Source organism: Sinocyclocheilus rhinocerous, unplaced genomic scaffold, assembly GCF_001515625.1.
Source record: "Sinocyclocheilus rhinocerous isolate Xijiao unplaced genomic scaffold, SAMN03320098_v1.1 scaffold576, whole genome shotgun sequence".
Lineage (NCBI taxonomy): Eukaryota > Metazoa > Chordata > Actinopteri > Cypriniformes > Cyprinidae > Sinocyclocheilus > Sinocyclocheilus rhinocerous.
Window position 1 is genome coordinate 3,081,043 of NW_015662167.1, and position 26,196 is coordinate 3,107,238.

The window sequence follows — 26,196 nt, forward strand, 5'->3', positions numbered from 1 at the left end:
ATTACACAGAACATTGTATCACTTATTAGTTCATACTTAGCAATTACAGTCTATTATTAGTAAATATTAATTTTACGCAAAACCTTTCAGAAACGTTCTGTCATTCTTCACGTGAAAACATGATGTCAGCCAAAATGCTATGTGAAAGGTAATAGGAGGTTTATGTGGATTATTTCGAGGCCAAGGCTTTTCACAGCTGGAAATCACCGCGAGGCAAATGCCCGCAGCAGGTCAATGGCCGATTACCAGTCTTTAGACTGAGCGACATTGCTCTCTGATGGGCAATCAAGCGCATTGTTGCGTTCATAGTGACATCTTGTGGTTAGTCGATCAGAATGTAGATGAACTAGCTGGTAGATTCAAGTCCGAGTAGAAAGTTCAAGGCAAAGACTAAAGATAACGTTAGGTAAATGCAAACCGCATACGCGTCATTAGCACACGAAAATCGAAATCAATGAGTGATTTTTTTATTTGAAAAAGTCTCAAGCGACCTTGTTGTTAGTAAGCTTATACAGATTTGTGACTTTTAACACTTATAATGAATTCTAGGTAAGATGTAATGAGACACGTGAGAATATGTTGCACATTTGTTGTTATATGTAGGTATATATAGGCTATTTCTTTTTAATAGCTTACGTCATTTTGTGAATTATTTATTTATTTATTTATCTAACTTGCTCGGATAAAATATAATTGCCAAAAACTACTGCTAATGTTTTACTATTTTGTGCATTTCATAAATTTTAATTTGCCATCTTTACGCATAAACATGCGGAATTTTGAAACATGAGGTTCATCAGGTTTATGGCTGCACTGATGCACGTAGCTTTCATTTTTATTATGCTTTATATTTTAAGTTTTAAGTTTGCCATAATATTTTCTAATTATTATTCTATTCTTTTTTATTACTTAACTAGCGGGGATCAAATTGAATTGCTGAAAACTACGGCTGCTATGTGTTGTGGATTTGATACATTTTGACTTGACCTTTTTTACTCACTACTTATTTTTGTAACCTGACTAACATGACTTCGAATGTTTTGTCAAATACAGCTGTTTGTTTTACACAAATAAAACATCGACGTCACTGCACTGGCATATGTGTTAATGCTGCATTGACAACGTTTATCGAACAAGAAATGCAGGAATGCAATAGAAATATAGCTGTTGTAGCAGGCACATGTGGAAACCTTTTTAGATTTTAAAAACGTATTTTGTCTAAAGCTTCAATAAAGTGTTCCATTTCAGTAGATATTATTTCTTAAGCTTTACAGGGTTATGACAATACTTTTTTTATCAATTGAAAAAAATACAAATGGTCTCAGACTATTGGACTCATAATAAAAATGATCATTGTTTATAAACGTGCTAGATGCTGAAAAATGCTGAATGGACATTTATAGAGCTACACTAAGTGCACTAAGTACACTTTAATTTTGCTCTTGTAAACAATCCCTGCCGCTATTAAAATTGTACATGTTTTCCCCCCAGACATATAACACCAATGCTCAGGTCCCAGACAGCGCGGGCACTGCCACAGCATATCTGTGCGGGGTGAAGGCCAACGAGGGTACGGTTGGAGTGAGCGCAGCAGCTGTGAAATCCCAGTGCAACACCACTCGGGGGAACGAGGTCACCTCCATTCTTAAATGGGCCAAAGACGCAGGTAAGATGCCCTGCTGAATCCTCTCACACAGCAGCTGTAATGCCTTTCTGTCCCCGACTTCTATTGCAATTAGAATATAGATGGGATATTTGTTTCTAAGCTTATTTTTATGCTAGCAATCCATTAACATGTTTTTGCATGAGAGAAACAAAGGTGACACTGGCACATAAAGCAGGTTGAGCAGATAAAAGATTGAAGAAAGCGGAAAAAAACACGTCCTTATCTGAAGTAAAGGCAGAAATGAGAAGAGTGACTGATGAGCGTGACACGCAGACGGCTTGCTCATATTTTGTTCTCATGTTGAAAATAAAAACAAATGAAGCATTTTATAAGACGGAAGTCCTCTGCCGAAGGTAGAGGTGAATGAAAGTAGCCGAGTGGAATTTGTATGACATGACCAGAATAAACATTTAAAATCCAGCTGAGAGGTTTAAAAGGCGGATGGTCCAATCAGTGTCAAACTGATAACCTGACCTGATCTGAGTACAGGGTAAAATGCTTTCTCACTTGGGTGCTTGTGTCCAGAGAATGCATTAAAATACTGTACCATACAACTGGGTGACCTTAGCCAGACAACAAGACTTACAATCAAACATTGCAAAGCTGATGCAGTGCATATTTCAGTTGGTTTACTCTAAGTCAGTCTGTTGATTAAATATATGTTATTGAATTACTAGATAGATGAGGAAAAAAATACGTAATCCAGTTGAATCGACAGTAGATATAGTGGTAATCATGGCCATGTTTCAACCTGTATTTTCCCCAGGCAAATCAGTGGGAATCGTCACAACAACACGAGTGAACCATGCCACTCCGAGTGCGGCGTATGCACACTGTGTAGACCGGGACTGGTATTCAGATGGAGACATGCCTGCTGAAGCACTCCAGAGCGGATGCAAGGACATCGCCAGACAACTCTTTGAAAATATCCCTGACATTGACGTGAGTTTTCTTAATGATTATCTTCCAATTTTATGAACTGGTTTTATATAGTGTTGGGTTGGGTCATTCAGTGTAATATTTATACAGTCAAACCAAAATGTATTCAGACATCTTCAACATTTCTTACATTATCTCAGCTTATTCGCTATAGTTTAGAAAATGGTAATAAAATATGACAAGAGTTAAAGTGTGTCAGAACAAATTCATCTTGATATTGTCAGATAGCTTTGATAGAAAGGTATGTAATGAATTAGGTTGAACAGCTTTCAGCTGTTAAATTTAAGTACACAATTGGATAATACCAATTTAGGTCAACCAATTAGCAAGCAATGCTTAATTTTGTTCAGTCTGTGGTGTAAAAAAGGTCACATTAGCAATTAAAGAAAAACACTTGGACCAAAACATGGTCAGGTCAAAGTGTATAAATATTTTTTGGTCCCAAATTTTTATCAGTTTTACTGGTAGTCCACTGTATGAAGAATTTTTGGTATAATATGTCACACTTTACTTTATTTTGCCATCCTCACTTACATAAATAAACTATAGTGTCCTGCACCCACTAGTAAAAAATATCAAAAATGATGTCTGGTGTCTGAATAATTTTTGGTTTGACTGTATGTACTTATTTACATATACAAATGGATTCAATTAAAAAACAAATGCATAATAAATTAAAATATTAGTAACAAATTATACAAAAAAAATGTATTATTAAAATATTGATTAGAAATGATTATATTAACAACAACTATAAAAATGAATAAGAAGTATGTATTACTATTGTTACTACTACTAATATTGATAAAATAAAAGTATGATTAAATAAATTATACAATACACTATTTTTTGTTGTTATTTATAATAATGTTGATAAAATAATGAGTTAATATTTAAAGTATTTATTATTGTTGTTAAATTATAAAATATAATAACGACAATAATAATTAATAATATTAACAATTATAACAACAACAACAATATTAATGCTGATAAAATAATTTGTATTTAATATTTTAAATATATTTAAATACACCAATATTAAATAATAATATTTAAAATGACTATTATTAATATTATTTTTCTTATGAAGAATAATACATATTTTTGCAATTGTTTCAAATATTAATTACAAATTAATATTTATTAGCGTAGCAGTTAGAGTTATAAAAAAGTGCAGAATTGTAAATATTTCCACTTCATTGTACATCATAATGTTTATTCATTTTACATTTTCAACATCTTTTGGTTTAAATTAGATTTTCTTTTGGACAGCACTGTGTACAATAAATGTGTGATGTTTCTCTTTTCTTCTTGATTTGGACGGGCAGGTGATTATGGGGGGTGGGCGGAGAAATATGTACCCCAGAAACACACCAGATGTGGAATACCCAGGAGACAAGAAACACAACGGTACACGCAAAGATGGCAGGAACCTCGTGGGGGAGTGGACTGACAGAATGAAGGATAAGGTGAAAGATGAAACGAGGGAAAAACAGGGCACTTCATTCCATCTTTTCATTTACAATGTCATGTTCAATTCAGTTCAGGAAAAAAAAGCTTCTACACTATGCCTCTGCTGACAAATCTCTTTTTCATTTTCTCTCTGTGTTTGCCTGTCTCTGGCGCTGTATTTGTGCTCTTTTGATGATGCCCAGTTTATTGACTTCTCTGAATCTGATCTGATGCTCTTGAGGCCCCTAAAGCAGGCTTTATAGCTGTGCAGTTAATAGCAAATGAAGACAATTTGTACTTGTTGTGAAACCGTATTACAGAGATTTGGTTGCAAGATATTGAATCATAGCAGTGTAACACATTCTATAAAGCATCTAGATAAGAGGGTACGATCATTTATTTAACCTATTTCTTGTTTTTCTCTTAACCTTTGTGTAATCAGAGAGGTTACTATGTTTGGAACAGGAAGGATCTCTTTTCTCTGAATCCAAACAATGTGGATTACCTTTTGGGTGAGTTTCATAACCATTGCTTAAGTGACCTTTTTTGAGACGTTGTTTTAACTTTTCCTGTTTACATTGTCTTTTTTTGTTCTATTTGCGCTGCAGGTCTTTTTGAGCCAGCAGACCTGCCCTATGAGCTCGAGAGAAACAAAGAAACTGACCCTTCCCTCACTGAGATGGTAGACGTGGCCATTAAGATCCTCCGAAAAAATGAACGCGGATTCTACTTATTGGTGGAAGGTAAAAGTATAGTGTACATCAGCAGTCATTAAACCACAGTATTGTAATGGGAGGTCAGTTCAACATCTGATTAAACTAGGAACAATTATTTTGCATTTCTCAGTGCTGTGGAAGTTACTGTCAATCTACTGCAAATTATTTTATTTTTTTTAGCTTTTGGTAATTTATATTAAACATTATATATATATATGAAATGCATGCAATATAAGTATATATGTGATCAAAAAAGATTTTAAAAAATCTAATTGAAACAAGAAAACTGTAATACAACTAAAAGCATAGTTATAAACTGCGGCATTTATATAGTAATTTCACAAAACCTTTAGATGACGTAAAATGAATTGAATAAATTAATTTGAAGCGCTCATTAAAATTAACTGGACGATTGCCTTAGTTCGCTTGAAGCACTACAATAGCTATGTTTCCATCAACCTGCTTTTATGCTCATTTTGAAGTATCACATCAGAAATGAGTGATGGAAATGGCATATTTCGAAAAAAAAATCCCTTAATTTGCTAAAAGTTTTACACTCGCTTGAGTTGGTTTTTGACTTGTGCGAAAAAGGGTTGATGTGAATAATGGGAGATAGAAACAAATTTTGCTAATAAATTCCTCCATGCACAACAAAACATCATGTGACTTTGCACAATGGTACGGGATAACCTGACTAACCAGCCGACCGGTCTTGTTGCACAGCATCTGAAATGTTATGATCATTCTTAAATGCCCTAACAAAATCTGTCGTCAAAGTATTTCTGTATAATTGCCTCCCAAAACTGTCTTACACGACTGCATTCCCAAACAGCAGCAATGACCGCATTTATTGTGTTCCGTCTGCTTTCTCTGAGGCGCAAGTAATTTATTATATATGAAAATAATTTTATTATTCAGTGGCTTCTCCTACTTTTCTTAGTGATATTTAGTGCCAGTTTATCAGGAAGTGACTATTTTGTTCTCTTTGACTCGTTGAATGGAAATGGTGCTCATTCGCAAATGTTTTATGCGATATTCCAATTTTGCGCATAAGTTAAATTCGCAACTTTGGATGGAAACCCAGCTACTGTGACAAAAAAAATCACACTAAACCACTTATTAATTAAATTAAAAGCTGCACTACAACAGCTCCGCTACTATCACATTACATAAAAATGCAGGATTGCTACTTTTAATTTATTTTGCTATTAATAAACTCCTCAACATTGTGTATTAATGTAGGATCAAATGTTTCAAATGTTGTTGCTGGTACTGAAGGGAAAGATGTGTTGAGATGTAGTGTATGTCTTAATGCTCTATGAGTCCGCTGACTGGGCTGTATGCTGGCAGGTGGGCGCATTGATCACGGACACCATGATGGAAAAGCCAAGCAGGCCTTACATGAGGCTGTGGAAATGGACCGGGCCATTACCCGAGCCGGTCTTCTCACCAGCATTTATGACACACTGACAGTCGTCACGGCTGATCACTCTCATGTCTTCAGCTTTGGAGGCTACACACATCGGGGAAACTCAATCTTTGGTAGGTAATGAAAGCTCAAGGCATGTTGGGAGGACTTTAATTACAGAGTATGGTGTGATTTCTTGGTGGTTTATGGTCCAGTCTCTGAGCTTTAAATGTCTTTTCCTAAGGTTTGGCCCCCATAATGAGTGATATTGACCAGAAGCCCTTCACATCCATTCTCTATGGAAATGGCCCAGGGTTCAAGTTTGTTAACGGTGCTAGAGAGAATGTCTCAACTGTGGACTACGGTAAGTAATTATACAGGCTTATCGCTTCCCGGTTCTGGCTTGGGACCTACTTTTTTTGGGATACTTAGAATGTTGGGATTTAGGTTTAATTGTTCCTGTTTGGCTGTTTCTTGCAATTCTATGGCATATGGCAACAAATAATGTAAAACGTCCATACTGTAGCATACAGTAAGGGTGGATACAGCTCTGACGGTATGCTTGATGGATTGAAATGCTTACAACTCATTTTGCGGAAATGAAAGGGCCTGGTTAGAAATCAAGTGGGAATATAGCATATTGGATTTGTGGATCTGCTTTTCTGAAATGGATTCATTGCAGTACATCAACCCTTGCATTCAGGGCTCTTCAACATTTTTATTTAGTAAAGGACCCCTCACTGCATTAAGAGACGGAGAAGACATTTATTCTTGTACACTACTGTTTTTTTAATTAAAAGGGTCATATGATGTTGCTAAAAAGAACATTATTTTGTGTATTTGGTGTAATGCAATGTGTTTATGTGGTTTAAGGTTCAAAAACACATTATTTTCCACATACTGTACATTATTATTTCTCCTCTATGCCCCACCTTTCTGAAACGCGTCAATTTTTACAAAGCTCATCGGTCTGAAAAGCGAGGTGTGCTGTGATTGGCCAGCTATCCAGTGCGTTTGTGATTGGCCGAATACCTCAAGCGTGTGACGGAAATGTTACGCCCCTTACTATATTGTGATGCCGTGTCCCGGCGCGACGAGACAAACCAATAAAACCCATTACAAACGAGGCATTTGTTGCATCCAGTGGGGACATAATTACGGATTATAATGACTTATACTGTCTTTTTACGCGTTGCATATCGCGCCGCGTAAACATAAAACCATGTCTGCATTTGTGATAGGAGAAACGACAAACAACAAGCGCTACTCTAACACTGCTCAACTTGCGTTTGAATCGTCAGTGGCAAATTCTTTAAATATGAAAAGAAAGGAAAACTTGAAAATGCATCATATGACCCCTTTAAAATAGTTTTATTCAGCAAGGACACAATAATCTGATAAAAAGTGAGAGTAAAGACAATTCTAATGTCACAAAAGATTTCTATTTCAAATAATTAAATTATTAAAATAATGAATTATAATAGTTTCATGCTTTCCATATTAAGCAGCTGTTTTCATCACTAATAATAAGAAATCTTGAGCACCAAAATCAACACATTAAAATGATTTCTGAAGGATAATGTGACACTGAAGAATGGCTGCTAAAAATGTAGCTTTGCAATCTAAATTGCATTTTAAAATATACTAAAATAGAAGTACTTACAATACAATATTACTGTTTTCTACTGTATTTTTTATCAAATAAATGCAGCCTAGGTGAGCATAAGAGATGTCTTTAAGAAACCTTATCGTTCAAAAGTTTGTGGTGGTTAAGGTTTGTTCATTTACATTTATATTTGAAAATTGCGTAATACGTTTTAATGGAGAGATTTGTTGAAGACTACATCATTGTGACCCACTGTTCTTATTGAATGGAATCTCTGATGCACTGTCAACTATAGCATGTAGGCGCCCTGAATGTCAAACTCAGCAGTAGTTGATGATGATAAAGTGCATCTCTCTCCGATCCCACCGCCCATCTTTCTTACTCTTCTTCTATATGTTTGACAAGCCATAGAATTATGGCTATTGTTCTGGCTCAGTCTCTCTCTTCTCTTCCCCATCACTCTCTCTGGCTTTCCCTGTTTGTCTCATTACTATTCCACAGCATAGGTTTGTCTGTTTCAATTGCTGTTTTCACTGATAGAACACAATCCAAAAACAATTAAGTAAAATGCATTGTCATCCCTGCTGCTGACATTGTTCTGTCATTCATTCCCAGGACAAAGAAAAAAAAAAAAAAGTAACTGTAGTTATTAGTATTGACAAGCAATATAGACAAGAAACTGCTCACTGCTTTCAATTTTGTTTCTTTGTTATTTATTAAGTATTGTTTTATTAAATATTAATTTAATATGAATTGTAATTACATTTTAATGTAAAATTACTCATTTATTTCTGATAATTATCGAGAAATGCATTCAAGCTACATGCTATTGTTTTAACTGTAATTGTTAACATTCATATTTGTATTTAACTAAAGTAGTGTGTTTTTTACATTTTATTTTAATATTTAGTTTTAATATAATATAAATATTAACACATATACATTATACATTAACACACTTTCTTCTGTCTTCAGAGCAAAACAACTATCAGGCGCAGGCTGCTGTTCCCTTGAGCATGGAGACTCATGGCGGTGAAGACGTGGCAATATTCTCCAAAGGTCCCTTGGCTCATCTTCTTCATGGAGTCCAGGAGCAGCATTACATTCCCCACGTCATGGCCTACGCAGCTTGCATCGGCCAAAACAAAGGCCACTGCCATACAAACTCCGGTTCCCCATCTCTCAGTCACATCTCCCCTACGCTGGCCCTTCTTCTCTCAATTAAATGGCTTCTGTGCTGACCCCTCTTCTCTGGATCCTCTCTTATCTTATCGTGATTAGATCAGAAACTATCCTAACTGGTTCTCTCAAGTGGAATTCATGATTTTTTTATAACATGTGATTAGTTTTTAAAGCATTGTTTAACATTGGGACCAATGTGCGGGCATTATGGAGAGCTTGAGGCCAATTTGAGGAGATTTTGTTGCAATAGCGAAATTTCAATAAAGTTTTTCTTGCTGGAGTACTGAATAGCAGAATTACTATGATTCAGTACAGCAGCGCAAATGTCAGTGTGATATTGTCGTTCTATAAATAATAGTAATAATAAATAACAGAAAAAATTTGGCCAGCAAAAATACTTCCAAAGGATGCCAAATGTTCACACTTTCTGTGTCACAAGGCAACTCACAGATTGACAGTCTGTCTGAAATGCAAGTGGAAAGAATGCAAATCAGAGGATCTGAACCAATTGTTGTATAACAAGCTCACACTACACCATTTTAGCTCTGAGATTTTGTGACTTCTGTCAAGTCACATGAGCATTTTCACTGATCTCTTGTGAAGATTTTATCTGCTATGCATCAGTAAAAAGATACTACACTACTGTTCAAAATTTTGGGATCAATACGTTTTTTTTTAAAAGAAATTTGTACTTTTATTTAGCAAGGGCACATTTAATTTATTAAAAGTGACAGAAACTTTGTGTTCACAAAGTGACTTTCTGTTCATTAAAGAATCCTGAAACTATGATCATGGTTTCCACACATATATTAAGCAGAACAGCTGTTTTTAACATATTTACATATATACCATATTTCTTGAGCAGCAAATCAGCGTATTAAAATGATTTCTGAAGGATCATGTGACACTGAATACTGGAGTAATGGCTGCTGAAATTTCAGCTTTGCATCACAGGAATAAATTACATTTTATGTATCAAAACAGGAAAGAGTTATTTTAAAATGTATCAATATTATGATTTGAATGTATTTTTATATAAATAAATGCAGCCTTGCTGATCAAAAGAAGCTTTCAAAATTATAAAAAAAAAATACTTACTGACCCCAAACTTTTGAACGGTAATATATATTAGCAGCAGATGATTTCTAGAGAATTAAAAAATAAAGTATGTTTATAAGATGTACAGAATAATTACAATGCAATGTTTTTCTGATTATGAGTGCTTTGGGCAATGAGCTTGAAATTTGTGTAGTGTGAGCTTGGCCTTTTTAGTTACCTTGTATTTTTTCCCCAAAAATATCAACAAAGCGATAATTAAATGACGAGAAATAAACAAAGAAGACAGTTTGTGCTTATTAGAGAATAATTTTGTGACATATCATCAGGACTAACACAAAAATTACTCTACTTATAAGGATATAAGGATTCACTCAGCATTTTTCGATTTTTTTCCTACATTTGAAATCAAATACAATCTACCTCACTAACATGTAATGCCTTAAGTGCATTACATTCCCATGTGAAGACCAGTTCAAAATTCCCATCAAAGCAAGTCACAAATTTAAAGCAACCATTACTATTTTAATTGTTACTTTTCCAGAAGGACAGTTTTCTTTTACTAGTCAAGCCATGTTTGCATCCCTTGTATGCAAAGTAAAAATGTACATTAATGTTTGATTTGGAAATGCTTGATTCAGATTATACTGATTTATCTGCAACATAACTGTATCTGTAACCTGTTTGAACATCAGACCAAATGTGGTGTGTGTTTTTGAAATACTGTTTATCTACCATGTTTTCACATTATTGAATGGAGAATCTGAATGATAGTTGTGCAATTGTTGTTTGTTTATAGCTTCTGTGAGTCTCTCTATGAATGTAGGCAATTCATGAATAATGGCAAAAATATGGATCTAAAGTAAATGACAGTTTATTTTCCTTGGCTATTCACTTGGACCCAAATCCAAACATTCCATTATAGCAGACATTGCAAGTCATTAAAAAAATGCAGACAATAAAGAACACAATAAAGAAAAAAAACGTGTGGGGAGGAACATTTTGTATGTGTAATTTTGTTTTAGGTGGCTTTCATTCACTGTTGTGGTTTTAGTGAAATGCACAGAGCTCAGCCAAGTAAATGGAACTCAGTGAGCAATATGGAAAAACAATATGACAAACATTGACATTTAGACATGAGGATCTATGCTGATAGCTTAAAAAAGCTACCGTCATCAAATTTGAAAGACTTTTAGGAAAGGATATTTAATGACACGTCGTGACCACTGTGCTCAAATGCATTTCCATAAAACACACAATTATGCAGTACTGCGAGAAATTTCTATAAAACAAGTGAGCGCCACCAGCTTGCACTAATCTGTCCTGCAGTGTGATTTAGAGATGATAACTCACACATTGTATTCTCTCATTTATGTCCTAGTGTGTGACAAACCAGCCAAACTCTCTCTCTCTGTCAGCCTGCTGCTTTAATGAGGGAATGTGATATTTGTATTTGATGTCACCTGAGAGACTACCTCTATGGAAATGAGTCCCAAACTCATCTTCTTTTAGCTTCTTTGACCTCTGTCAGTGTCCCAGTTGGGTGGTCTTTATCATCATCTAGCCATTTTGCATTACACAACAATTTGCCAAAGCTTCCCACCCCCTTCTCCAAGGCTAGTGGTTTTTATATGCGCAATCTAGATCTGCCTATATCACCCTGGCATTCAAATGCCAGAGCTGTTCATTTCAGCTAGTGTCCTTCTGGCCTTCAAATGTGTTGATAAGGTATAAAGCAGTGGGGGAAGTGTGGCAGCTGCTGTACCCTGCACTGTGCTAAATTGAGATTTTAATGAACAGGGTACAGACTACAGAATAGAGCCTGAGACGAAAATGTTTTTCTTTTTTTTTCAGCAAATGGTCAGTGAAAAAGGTGCTTAAGCCTGAGAAACCTCAGTGGGACATACAAATTATTAGTACTGTGGGAAAAATGTCTCCAAGGTCCAAGGGGAATGGCCAGACTGATTCAAGCTAATTGAAAGGCAGCAGTAATTCAAATAAACCGAGGTGTGCAGAAGAGCATCTCTGAAAGCACAACACATCCAACCTTGAAGCAGAAGACCACACTGGGTGCCACTCCTGTCAGCTCAGAACAGGAAATTGAGGCTGCAGTTCACACTGCCTCACCAAAACTGGACAAATTAAGTTTGGAAAAAGGTTGCCTGGTCTGATGAGTTCTGATGTCTACTATGACATTTGTTTCCTACTTGTTTATGGTATGTTTGACTTTATGCGGTGCTCCAGAGACTGACATTGGAGGACTATATGCCCCAAGCTCTAAAGGCCATTGAGCTTGGTTCACCACGGACTCTACTGGCCGTGGCTGTCGTTGTCCTTGTGCTCCAAGTCTCGTGGTCACAAGTCCACTGGTCCTGAAGGTCATTCCACTGTCCAAGGTGCTCTTGATAATGGCCACTGATAACCTGTCCATTTGGGCCGCACACACTTCTCCAGAGGCAGCAGAGTCCACTACAACTCTGCTCTCTTGAGTTTTGGTCAAACTCAGTTGCGCCAAATCTACCATAACCATAGCAAATGAAGTTTAGCTTGGAGACTACTAAAATTCCCCACTCTGGTGATGATTTGGACTAATGATTTGGTAGCAAAATCTTATATGTTTGTATGAGTGCATGCTTCTGAATTTACAGATGCTCAAGCCCCCTTAATGGGTGCTGGCGCCCCACAGGTTGAAATCTCCTGCTCCATGTCACTGCAACAGAAGCTGTCCATGAACTTCCTGTGTTCCCTGATGCAGCTACAGAGGTTGTTACGGCCATGGAGGCCGTCCACGCCTGCTGAGACATGGCCTTAGTGGCTGTCCACACCTGCTTAGTCACGCCTGTTCTGTCACGGCCATGGAGGTGGTCAATACCTGCTCAGTCACAGTCACGGAGGCCATCTATGCCTGCTCAGTCATGGCCACGGAAGCAGTCCACACCTTCTCTGTCATGGTCACACAGGTTGTCAACACCTGCTTAGTGCTTAGTCATGGCCACGGAGGCCACCCAAGCCTGCTCAGTAACACCCAGGAAGGTGCTCCATGTTTCTGCTTTGCCATGGTGGTCTATCGCTTTGTTGCTGTGGTCTTCTATAGTGCCATGATGTACTGTTCCATAGTTTCTACCTGAGTGGTCTCCATCTTCACCATGGCCACCTGATCCTTTATGGTCTTGTCATCTGCTTCGCGGTCTAGGTCGTCCTCTACAAGCACAGTTCAGGCCTGCAACTATGCCATGATCCAGACTTGCTTCCGCTGCATGGCCCATGTCCGCCACCATGCCATGATCATTGTTTTTGTCAACAAATGTTTAGTGAAAAAGGTGTTTAACCTTGATATAAACCTCAGGGGGTCATATGCATTATTAGCTATATATTTTTTTATATTAATATAATGTACATATTTAATATTATATATGTATACATTTAATATATTTATAATTTATATAAAATATATAAATATTTAACAGCATTTAATATGTAATAATATTAATAATAACAACAAAATGAATACAAAATAGATATTCACTATATTTAACCAAAATATTACCTTTATTATTAAATATTAAATTCTAAACAATACATACATATACAATACAATACATATTTCAAGTAATTATCTATTAATTTTATAGGAGGTTTGCGAAAACCTCCTATAAAACAGTTTAAAACCAACCAACCCCCCCAAAAACAAAACATTGCTACAAAAACTATGCCAAATACTGGGAACAGTTAAGCTTTAGGCTAAATATTGAGAGGTTTGGTAGCTCATGTGGGACCAAATGTTGATGTACTGTATATACTGGGTTAATTTTGTTAGATAATGATCATATCTAACTGTTCTCACAACAAAACATATGGGATTTTGCCTAATTCTTTTTTTTTTAAAGGCGCAAGACACCAAAGTGTACAATATTCGCAGGATAGTGCCAGTTACAGATGACCCTGAAGAGAATTTGATCATATCTTTAAAGCCTCTTTGGAGCTGCTGTGATTGACAAAGAGAATCCATCAGAGGAAGTCTTTATCTGTGAGAGCCGGGAATGAGGGCACTGTAAAAGTGGATGGAACACATGAGCATATATTCCAAAATTGCATCATTGTTTTTGATGAACAAGCAATATAGCAATAAAAACCATTATTATTAATCTAATAATTGCATTATTAATAACAACAACAACAATAATAATAATAATAACAACAATAATACATAATGAATTTATAATATTTTATAATTTTTATAATCAATAATACATATCTCTCCCACCTTCAATACCACGACTGAGGTGCCCTTGAGCAAGGTTTTGTGGATTTGTGAAATGTGACTGACTGATGATATGGGTTTGTTCAACACATCAACACAAACCAGAACATAATCCTCTATGCAGCTACTAAGATGCAGTCCAATAACATGTCCATGACTGTCAAACATGTGCGAACACACTTACTTCAGATATTACAAAACTGTTCTCCAGAAAAGGTTGAGGTCATTGCAGTAAGTAAATCCCTCAAATAATGACTGTACACTGGAACATTTTAGTGAAAAGGCTTTAAGACTATTTTATCTGATATCCAAGAGCCTTTGGCATTGAATATCATCCATTCTCACTCACATCATTTTCTTTTATACAGGCAGAATAACAAATTCCGACTTTCTGCAAAGCCTCGGGGGCGATTTTTACCTCAGTCTTTAAATTAATTGAGAAGCGGAAAAGTTCTGCTTGGCCTCCCCCACATATTGCTTTGGTTTGTTCTTTATAGGAGCCCTGCATAATGAGAATAATGAGAAGAAATAGCCACAAATGAGTCTACAGATGAAAAGACATCAAATGAATTCAGCTGTACAGTTCAGCTCATTCCAAAGACACCACATTGAGAGGATTTTTTCTTAAGAAAATGCTATTAAAAGGTTGCTTTATTTATTTGGGTTTGTCGGTTTATGTAATTCATCATTTTTCAGGTACATGTTGATGGGGTTGAGCTGGAAACTTTTTCTTTTTGACAAATATATTCAACCATGTGTGTTTAGATTTTTGCACAATTATGCAACCACTGAATGTTTCTATTTACAAGCACAGTTTGCATTCAGTGTTAACGCTGAAATAACACTTTATTTGCAGAGAAATGACATCTTTGACCATTACAGTTTTTACACCAAGATTGGATTTCCTGTCCCAGTTTAGACTCCAAGACAGTATGTTCTGTTTTCTGTTCCTCCCAAAACCTATTATCCCCAAACCCCGATCCTTCATGGCCTCTTCTTGCTTTTGCACCAAAAGCCTCCAGCTCATAATGGTCATGACTTTTGAAAGATGTGCGAGTAAATCCGTACTTCAGACTGGAACTTTTGGTTTTACTGTTATTTGATTTAGCGTGAAATACATCTTGAGTTTCTTCAGACAGAGCCAGGGTCAAACACTGTCAGTGTTTACTGAACATTCATTGTCTTGTGTTAAAGTTTCCTGCGCTGGTAGAACTTGCATTTGTGACAATCAAACAGAGCAGTGGAAAATTACAGTACAGCTGTTTGCCATTGGCATACTATGTAAATAGTTTGTGTCACAAGTTAACATTTGCCATTAAGAGAGAGACTTTTTGGTTTGTATTTCAGTGTTTATTGCACATTTTTCTCTGTTTTTTAGCTTGTGAATTATGAATGCTCAAACACAAGGAATGCACTGAGGTCTTTGTTTGAAAATATTTAGCCATCTCTTTCTCAATCCCTCTCTTTTAACCCTTTAACAGTCATCTCAGCCATTTGGTAGATCACATTTTGAGCCATGATATTATGTTTAAATAATTTTGGTTTGCTTTTAAATTTGCTAGTTAAATTAGCGGATTTGCTATTTTTTTATTGTGTATTAAACAGACTATGTTGGATTATACATTTTTAATTATTTAAAAAAAGTTAAACAATAACAATAACATTATTAGAATTGATCATTTTTCAGTTCTGCACCATTAAACAGATGAGCATGTCTTTTTTACTTTCACCTATTTTTTATGGGAATAAAAAAAAAAAGTCTGGATGTGCCCAATAAGGGGTTAAGTGAGATGATTTGTTTTGGATGAGACAACTCAATTAAATTATGTTCATCAGAGACAAAGGAAGGCATTAATAGTAAAAACAGGTTACATGCCGACTGATAAAATGCAGGGAGAGATAAAAAGACAGCAAAAGAGACTAAAAGGAACCAGGGTTTGCAGTAAAAGGACCACCAGACACTCTACAGCACCCTGGCGTGACTGAAAACAACTGTTCAAAAACAGAGCGGGGTATATATGTTCATTAGTCTCTCCCACAGTTCTCCAGTAACAGTAACAGCTCCACTGAGACTTATACAGGACATTCACTTAATTCTTTTACAAACATTTTACATGCAGTAGACAGTTCTGGGAAATAAAAACTAAACACAAATTACGTCAGAGTGAAATCTTTGGTTTAGACTAAAGACGTCATTGTATTGTTTGTAGTGACCATAATATTTAGTTCTGGGGCCTCATTTATAAAGCGTGCATCGCTCAGATTTGATTTTAGAGTGTGCGTAGGTCTACGCTTAAATCCACGTCAACACTCATATCTGTAAAAACGGCCTTTGACGTGGAAAAGTGCTTAGCATCATGTCAGGGTCTGAGCAGACGTACATACTTTTTCTTGTCGGAGTACTGCAGGTTTTTGGATATGTAAGCTGTTGTTGCAGCTCACTGTTCTAAATAAAAGGATTTGGACGATGACTGGTGATCTTTTATATGTTAATGACATTAATTAGGAGTCGTTAACAAGTCAGAGAGCTGAAACCATTCAGTTGCGCAAAAGTTCAAGATCATTTCATATTTGAACGTTTTCACCTCCCAGCTCTTAATGCATAGTTTTTCCATCTGGAGCATCAGTGAGCATTTGAACCTTCCGTAATAGTTGCATATGAGCAGGGGCATAGACATAATAAATACCTAGACGCCTCATTGGCCGCTCGACCGCACGTCAACGTCGCCGCCATATTGGTGCGGGCAACTCTCATATCGGGACAGGCGAAAACATACCTGACTCGTCGGCAGCTTGGGCATCTACAAACCGTCGCACAATAATAAAAACAGATCTCGGGGTATTATCTTTCACAGGTAAGACTGAACAGTGTTTTCTGTATGTTTTTTGGTCATTTTTAGCTTTATGTTGACAGCTTAATTAGCCACCAGTGTCAGACTATTAATAGCTAGCGATATCGCTAGTAAGCTGTGAAAGCTGAGACTTTATATAAAATCAAAGTTAAAATTAATTCTTAAGTTTTAACTTTATATTGTAGTTTATATCACAAAGTAAATTGTTATGAGCACAACATGTAACTTAATTTCATTTAATGTACATTCAAATTACAAAACATGTATATGTCACAGTTATACTACATTAACATTAGAATTGTAAACCGAAAAAATCAATCAAATCAACAAGTGAGACAAGTGTGAGTTTTCACAATTTCTTACGAAAATTAATAATTTTCCAAACCTAACTAAATAACTGGAGGCAGAGTTATTTTTAACTCCATGTAGATCACAAACCTCTGAAATCGGTTGATAAATGTAAACGTTATCGTGTTTTTATCCAGAAAAAAACGCAGCTCCCCCGTTTACCTCCATTTATTTTTAAGGCAGTCTTGCCTTCACAAACATGGCGGACGCGTTGACGTATCGCAGCATCGGCTCAAAGCGGCCAATGAGGCGTCTAGGTATTTATTATGTCTATATGAGTCCCTCAGTTGTCCTCAGAGTGAAAAGATGGATCTCAAAATCATACAGTCATTTTTGGAAACGCTTCAAATACACAAAAATTCTGGAAACCCAAAGAATTTGTGGGACCTGAAGGATTTTTTTCTGAAGAACAGCAGGCAGTTTAACTGTTCAGGACAAAGGGACTCATGAACAACTATCACTAAACAAACAAAAACAAACAAACACAGATGTGGATCATTCATGTAAGCACACAGTATTAAGAGTCAAGGGGATGTAAACTTTTGAATGGGGCTATTTTTATAAATGTAACTATTATTTTCTCTTGTAGACTATATGCAAACATCTTTTATGTGAAATATCTTATTCAGGTCAGTACTAAATAAACAATAACATTCATTTTGTATGATTCCTCTAATTTTGGTCAAATTTTTTTGATTTCAGATTTTGCAGATTCTGAAAGGGGGATGTAAACGTTTGACCTCAACTGTGGCAAGGAACCGTGTAATGAAGGAACTGCGGGATAATGTAGGCCTACCTCTAGTCAGTTGTTATCACAGTGTAAAGTCCGACAGGTTTATCAGCAGCCTGACGCGAAGTATCACACTCATCTCCACTGACAGATTCTTCACTTCTATTGGTTGTCGCTCACGAAATTTGCTGTTCATTTGCATAAAGTTAAACAATTCTAATCTGCATTCGCGCTGCCGCTGACCCAAAGAGAGCAGTAGTTGTAGGTATGAAACAGCTTCACAAACTTTTTTTGTATCGCTATTTCTGTTACAAACATTCAAATAACCACAGAAGTACTGGGATAAAAGTAGGCCTATATAGTTTGGATATAACACTGTTGTCTATGGCAGAGATAAAAATGAAAATAGATCATCACCTTTTTGAAAGTGATGCTCCAAATAAAGATTGCATCCATTACAACCTAACGCCAGCAGGTGGCTACAAGTGACATAAAAAGAGTTTCATTCAAAAATGCTGATTCATTCAGGATGAATCAGGAATGATACGCTCAACTTGATTTTTTTTTAACAATTAGGGTTAGGACTGACAGCCTGTCTCTGTATTAACATAATATAATATAAACTATGTTATTATATATTGATTTACAGACAAGCTGTAAATATATAGCTATTTATAGAGCTATAATATAATATAATATAATATAATATAATTATTGCGGTATAAGGTTTTTATACTTAAAATAGGTCCATATTGCATTCATTTGCATTGCTTCATTGTGGTTATTTTGACTCATAATACATCTGTTGTCACTGTTTCCACCTGTCCTCTCCAGTCAGAATGGGATGCAGATCTGCTGAATTATTTCTGTTTCTAACTTAGCCCTTCAAAAAGCCCACTCGTTATAATAATAGTTACCACATACTCATGAAAAGTGTCATGACTCATAGCAACAGTCAGAAGTCAGGATGAAGACTGAGTCTACTCTGCATTTACACAAGCATCGTTCTCTCAGCCTTCAGTGCAAGCCCATAACAGCTGCAAGCACTCACTCCACTGAGACTGAAGCTGACTACCATCCCCCCAAATGCTATATGAAATGGTGCCAAGTCTTTCTCTCCTTACCAATTTATACCAAAAGAACCTGGGGGCTTGGACGTTACATTACAAAGTGCGGCCAAAAGATCATAATGACATCCAAGGCAGATCAGTTTTTTTTTTTTATTACAACAACTAGTCCTACACAGTTAACTCATTAACAAAGAATCATGGTCAGTTTGTGACAATACATGATCATTACATTTTTGGTCATATATCAAAGCCAAGAATTCTGTCACATTTATACATTTGAACTGCAAGCTCAATGTACAAGTTTGAAACCATTTGGGCGAGGGAAGACATGACATTTAAAATATGATCTTCTTATTAAATTGCATTTATCTACAGCATAAAATATTATTATGAAGATGGAAGGTTCCTGATAAGTGAATTGCTGCGGGTGGTGTAGATCAATGCTCTGTCTTGTAAGCACAAATGTTAGGTGGAGCAGATGAGACATTTCTCATTTATGATATAAAATACTCATCTGGAAGGCTGACACATAAAACCAGACCAAAATCTCTCAAAGTGCCTGTTGCAGAGTCCGGGTTTGCATCATCTCTGCATCACAACATTCTTCAAACAACAATGACGCCTGGCGTAAATGCTGTTTTTCATCAGTTGACAGTTATCATGAATGCATAACAAACAGCCTCTCTGATTAATGTTGACTGTCTTTGTTGCGTCCAACATCCAATTAACCTGGCTGGTGAACCTGAATGATGCCCATTGAATGACTGCTACACAGGATAATGTACCCAATTGAGGAGGACATTAGGCCAGACTTCATTATAGTATCTTTGTCCAAGAGCATTAGGTTACTCTTCTTGTTACTGTTCAGTCATTATGAAATTTCAGTGCAATGTTAATGTATTCGCATGAATTAACTAGTACAATGTGCAATTCACTGCAGTTTTTCTGCAAGTGAATACTAGAGGCATTATAATGGAAACAACTTTTATTCCTTTTTTAATTTAATTAATTTTTTATTTAATTAAAGAGGCTTATTTTCACACGGTTCCTTGCAAAATACTATGTTATGAACTCAAAACACTTTTATCATAATGTATAATTTGTAAACTAATGCATTTTGATGTTTGCATTGCTTAACCAGCACCCCATGTGCCTTTCTTATATAATAAACTTTCTTGGTAGCTCACCTGGTACAGCACTGCATTTGTGATGCACAGTGCTTGGGTATGTGTCCCGATAAACATTAAAAGAGCTCAGACATGTATAGCAAGCTAAAATGGCATGCTTGCTTCAGTGAATGTGCTTTTATTTCTGATCTGCTTTTGTTAACACTGTCAGTTAGGTTTAGTGCATTTCAAACTCAGTAGAGCGTTAACCTTTTACCACCACTCACTGGACATTTTCTCAACTTGCGTGATATTTACCAATCGGCCCAGATCATTATCTGTTATGTGTAAGATTTTACATGGTGTAGCTCATATGAATATAGTAATTATTAAACTTTGTGGTTTGGAGGGATTGTTCTTTTATGCTGGTTTTACGGAGGGTGATTTTACCCCAATATCATAAGGCAAAAATAATGCAAATGTGAAATGGATTGTCATAACACTTTTTTTTATACTCCCTGGCCATAACCATTGCTTATGCATCTCTATAGGTACTGAAGCCACTCTGAAGAGAGATCCTCCTTCTAGTCTCCCTGTATAGTAATCAAAGCCTGGTTTTAGAGATGACCAGCACAGAGATATCTTTTGGTCCACAGCTAAGAAACGATTGCCATGTTCCTACATATAACGTCAACAGTATGCCCTCTACATCGTGCTGAACACTCCATTCAGTTTCCCTCAGGTGAGCTTTTCTGTTTTCTTAATTAAAAGGTTGCTATAAAGTTTAAAGTATAAAGATAAAGTACTCTATTGCTGGTCATTGAGTTCTACCAAAATGATCTGAATACTAATCCTGTAATATTTCAATTTCTGTTAGCTTGACATTCCTGCAATCAGGGAGTGGTGGTGTCTACGTCTTATTGAACAGTTTGAGACAGAGGGGTATGTGTACTAGTTTCTGAACATCTCAGTTTGTTTCATTCTTGAAGGGTTCCTTGCCAGTGGAAATAACTGACCAAACTGAGGCAACACAGCACAGATGAAAAATGCAATAAATCATCAGCATAGTCATAAGGCATCAATCAATCATGCCTTGTCATTGTTTTCATAATCTCCACAGTAAAATTCCCACATGGCAATATTCACATTTCTATTCTTGATAACCTACATTTAAACAATTTAAATGAATTTAAAACATTTTAATGATGAATCTGCCTGTTTATTGTCATTTGTCACTAACTAGAGTTGTTGTATTGGGGGGCAGCAAATTAAAATGTTTTCTTTCTTTTGAAAGGCAAGGCAGTGGCCAAAATAATTCAAAGTGGCTTTACACTTTTTCCAAGCATTCACGTACAGTGAATATAATTAGGCTACAGTAGATCATGTATCATTGTCCATTTGATCCAAATATGTGTATTATTAATTTTTTTATTCACTAATTAAATGTGTAATGCTAATGTATTTTTTTTTTCAAAAACACTAATTCAGTTGTCTCCTGTAGGCTATGTATGTAGACCAACAGTGAATATTTACAGATATTTTAATCCGTAGTGCAGATCATCTGATATCTTAATGTAATGTTTATATTTAAATTCACACACACTAAAAGCAACAACAAAACTCTCAATTAGTCAATGTCTATGGACAGGACGGTTATTAACGAAGTTTCGAGTGTCGGTTTAATCATTTCGGCGTATATCCTCCTTCCCCTACTGGAGGCATCAGGAACAACAGGGGCGTAAATCTGCCTGGGCCGTGAAACTGTCTGGGCCATAGATCTGCCTGCTCCAGGTCTGCAGCCTCCCCAAAATAGCAATAAAACGCCAGATTCATGTTCGTCTGTTCCGGATAAAACTGAACACGCTTTTAGCATCACCCACTGGACATTTCTCTTTGAAAGTGTTGCAAAACGTGCAAGGTGCAAAAGAAAAACATTTAGCAGAAATGTCACCATAGACATGTATTTGCAATGAGACTTAAGATATTTTGAGAAACATTAGGATTCAAATAACCCTGGATCAAACAAGTCATACATGTTTGGAACAACACGTGGGCGAGTAAATGATGACATCATTTTTATTTTTGGGTGGACTATCCCTTTAACATTATGAAGTAAGTGCTGATGACAAACTATACAAACCTATAGCTAGGAATGGTTAGAGAGTCGGACTCATAACCCAAAGGTTGCGGGTTCGAGTCTCATACCGGCAGGGATTGTAGGTGGGGGGAGTGAATGTACAGCGCTCTCTCCCACCTTCAATACCACGACTGAGGTGCCCTTGAGCAAGGCACCGAACCCCCAACTGCTCCCCGGGCTCCGCAGCATAAATGGCTGCCCACTGCTCTGGGTGTGTGTTCACGGTGTGTGTGTGTTCACTGCTGTGTGTGTGCACTTTGGATGGGTTAAATGCAGAGCACTAATTCCGAGTATGGGTCACCATACTTGGCCACATGTCACGTCACTTATACAACCTCCACCTTCATTCTCATCATCAGTCAGTAAATTCAGACCAAGAACAATTTTGATGAAATTTGCTTATCCTCAAAATGTCTTTCATCAGATGCCTCAGACAATCCAAGGACATTCTCTCTCAGTGACTCTATATGCCCGGCTATGGCATATGCCTTCAAATAGTCCCTCGGTAAATCAGGTCGATAATTAACAGTCTCTAATCCCCTCTCCACTACCATACTCTTCCATCTGCCCATGAAATGGGATTATAAGTGGAACTCCAGAGAGCTACTCAACCACCGGCAGCTTATTGCCAGGGACCCCGGGTGGAATTGCTATACTTCGCACTGATTTCTGAAAGCCCAAGCCTAGACGATTCAAAGATACATTTTAAAGCTTAAAAAAGAAACACAGTCCTTCCAAACGAACAATGTCCTCCCTTATATTTATTTTGGACAGTAATCAGAATGCCGTAGGTTCCCGTCAACCTTCCAACAGCCAGTCAAACAAAGCTTTAGTTTAGGCTGGGTGAGGGTTCCTGTATCCACATAGGAAATGGGATGTCACAATGTGAGCAGCTCCTGTGTTTTGTGTAGCCATTTAGTGTCTGGAATGTTGTTGAATGTTGTTCAGTATGTAGACTAGACTGTAATATTTTGTAGGACAAACTCTGTAACTTGTTCAAATAGCTGTTTATACAATAAACAGCAGGCACATTAATAGAATCTTGCCACTCTGGATTTTTTTTCCCGTTTGATATTTACAAAGTGTAGGCCTGGCAGAAAATAAGGGTCAATTCGGTTCAGCAATAGCCTATAACAGTTTGTGCTACACTGTCACACAAACACAACACAACACAACACAGATAAACGCAACACAACAGACTGTATACAGTGAATATACTGAATTAAACTATACTACAGTGAGCACAGATAGAAACATATATATATATAATTTTATTTAATATAATAATAATAACAGATTTAGCTTTTATTTCTTACTTTTAAACTGTAAGGTGCCTGGTTATCAAGGCACATGTGATCCAAGTTGGCCATTACGCTTTTCCAAATGGCAGAGACATGGACCCTGGTATCTCCAAATAATAAACCATCTCTGGTACCGCTATGTGAGCGGAATGTTAGAATCAATGAGATTTCACCATATGTGGGCCGATGAGAAAAGATGAAAAAAAACAAAAAACACTGGCTCCTTTTTCAAACGCGTAATAGTGTTACCCATTTCATCTCAAAAATAACAATTTGAGTCACTGAAAGGCTCAGTGGGAAAAATATACTGAAGGGTTTGCGTGGGAGGGGATGAATACATCAATCTACTAAACAGCAGTAAAAAATCACCTCACACAAAAAGTTCAATATGAAGGGCTAAGCCAATACAATGTGGCAAAGACAGCACAGCAAAAGCAGATGAGAATAAACGAGTAACAGCAACAGAAATAACACAAGCCTAAACACAGTCTCCATCTGTCAACACCCCCCAGGGTTTCAGTAATGCCCAGGACATTTTCCCTACTCAGCTGTCACCATCAGCATGCCCATGTCCAATGCATTGTCAAAAATATCAGAAGTGTGTGGATCAGGACGAGCACAAGTAAGTGATTTCATGGGATTCAGTTGTCAGATTTAAGGAACTGCATGTTATCACAGCCTACCCGCTGCAGGACTTTGTTTCATTTTATTTATTTATTATTTTGCCATTAGAGTTAATTTGCTTTGCTTGTTTATATGCGTATGTTGTTCTGGGTTAAATTATTCCAAGATCACAGCAGGTCAAGCTTAAGCAACAGTTTAAAATACCCTTTTCAGAATACGCCACCCACTGAGATGGTTGGGTTACGGTACATCCTTGTGTATTTGGACATAGGATATCCTTAAGAAACTTCTCATCCAGGAACCCCCTCTGTACATTTATCTAAGATAACATCTCAACATTGTAGATAATAATTTTTTCAGAGTAATGGAGTACATTTTACAAGAAAATACAGTTTTAGTGTTTTACTTTAAAACTTAACGATTAATTCAATGTGTTAATTGCTGTTTATTATTATTTGCTAGCAATTTCTGAATGGAAACTGTTTCCACAGTACACCTTTTTTCTCTCTCTCTGAAAAAGCCTCTGATTATGGACAAGGATTGCACAGATTCTCCTTTGTGATCACAGAGAGAGAGATCTGTTGAATATGGAAACCAAATCAAAAAATGTTACAATAAAATACAAACAGGCTGGTCTCTGCTCCCTGTGCAAACACCACTTCAATATCCTTACATAACTGACTCTCAGAACAACACTTTAACTGTTAGTATTCTATGTGGGATTGCCTGATTCACACTCATTTTGTGCTTGTGAAGGGAAAAAAGGCTTGATGCTTGAGGACAGGAAACATGCTTGATTCTGTTGATCTGATCAACTGAGCTGTAAACGGCACAGATTATGAGTTGTCAATACACTCATAGTCAATACATTTAGTCATACACAACTTTGAACAAACACATGTTTATTCTTCACAAGTGAAATGTGTTTTCGAGCACATGTTTCTTATTAGTGCATTATGAATTGTTTGGGGCAGGCTGTTTATGCAAATGTGTTTCAATAAACACCGAGATCATGAGATGAGATCTGTTCTTCAAGTACACATTTAGCTAACATTACTAAATAGCTGAAGCCTTTCTGTCCAGCCAAGTATTATGTATTCATAACCTACAGCTTAAGATATAAGATAACAAACATTGTAGATAATAATTTTTTCAGAGTAATGGACTACATTTTACAAGAAAATACAGTTTTAGTGTTTTACTTTAAAACTTAACGATTAATTCAATGTGTTAATTGCTGTTTCTTTATTATTATTTGCTAGCAATTTCTGAATGGAAACTGTTTCCACAGTACACCTTTTTTCTCTCTCTCTGAAAAAGCCTCTGATTATGGACAAGGATTGCACAGATTCTCCTTTGTGATCACAGAGAGAGAGATCTGTTGAATATGGAAACCAAATCAAAAAATGTTACAATAAAATACAAACAGGCTGGTCTCTGCTCCCTGTGCAAACACCACTTCAATATCCTTACATAACTGACTCTCAGAACAACACTTTAACTGTTAGTATTCTATGTGGGATTGCCTGATTCACACTCATTTTGTGCTTGTGAAGGGAAAAAAGGCTTGATGCTTGAGGACAGGAAACATGCTTGATTCTGTTGATCTGATCAACTGAGCTGTAAACGGCACAGATTATGAGTTGTCAATACACTCATAGTCAATACATTTAGTCATACACAACTTTGAACAAACACATGTTTATTCTTCACAAGTGAAATGTGTTTTCGAGCACATG

At 36.5% G+C, this 26,196-nt stretch overlaps 1 protein-coding gene across 1 annotated transcript; it reads left to right on the forward strand.

Annotated features, from left to right (window-relative positions):
• The first annotated feature begins 1,476 nt into the window (after positions 1 to 1,476).
• Positions 1,477 to 9,795, forward strand: LOC107727752 (alkaline phosphatase-like). The gene is made up of 8 exons (XM_016537711.1): positions 1,477 to 1,666; positions 2,433 to 2,608; positions 3,937 to 4,077; positions 4,503 to 4,572; positions 4,669 to 4,803; positions 6,127 to 6,318; positions 6,429 to 6,548; positions 8,766 to 9,795. The coding sequence occupies exons 1-8, from the start codon at positions 1,477 to 1,479 to the stop codon at positions 9,029 to 9,031; spliced, it is 1,290 nt and encodes a 429-aa protein (XP_016393197.1). The 3' UTR covers positions 9,032 to 9,795.
• Positions 9,796 to 26,196: the final 16,401 nt, after the last annotated feature.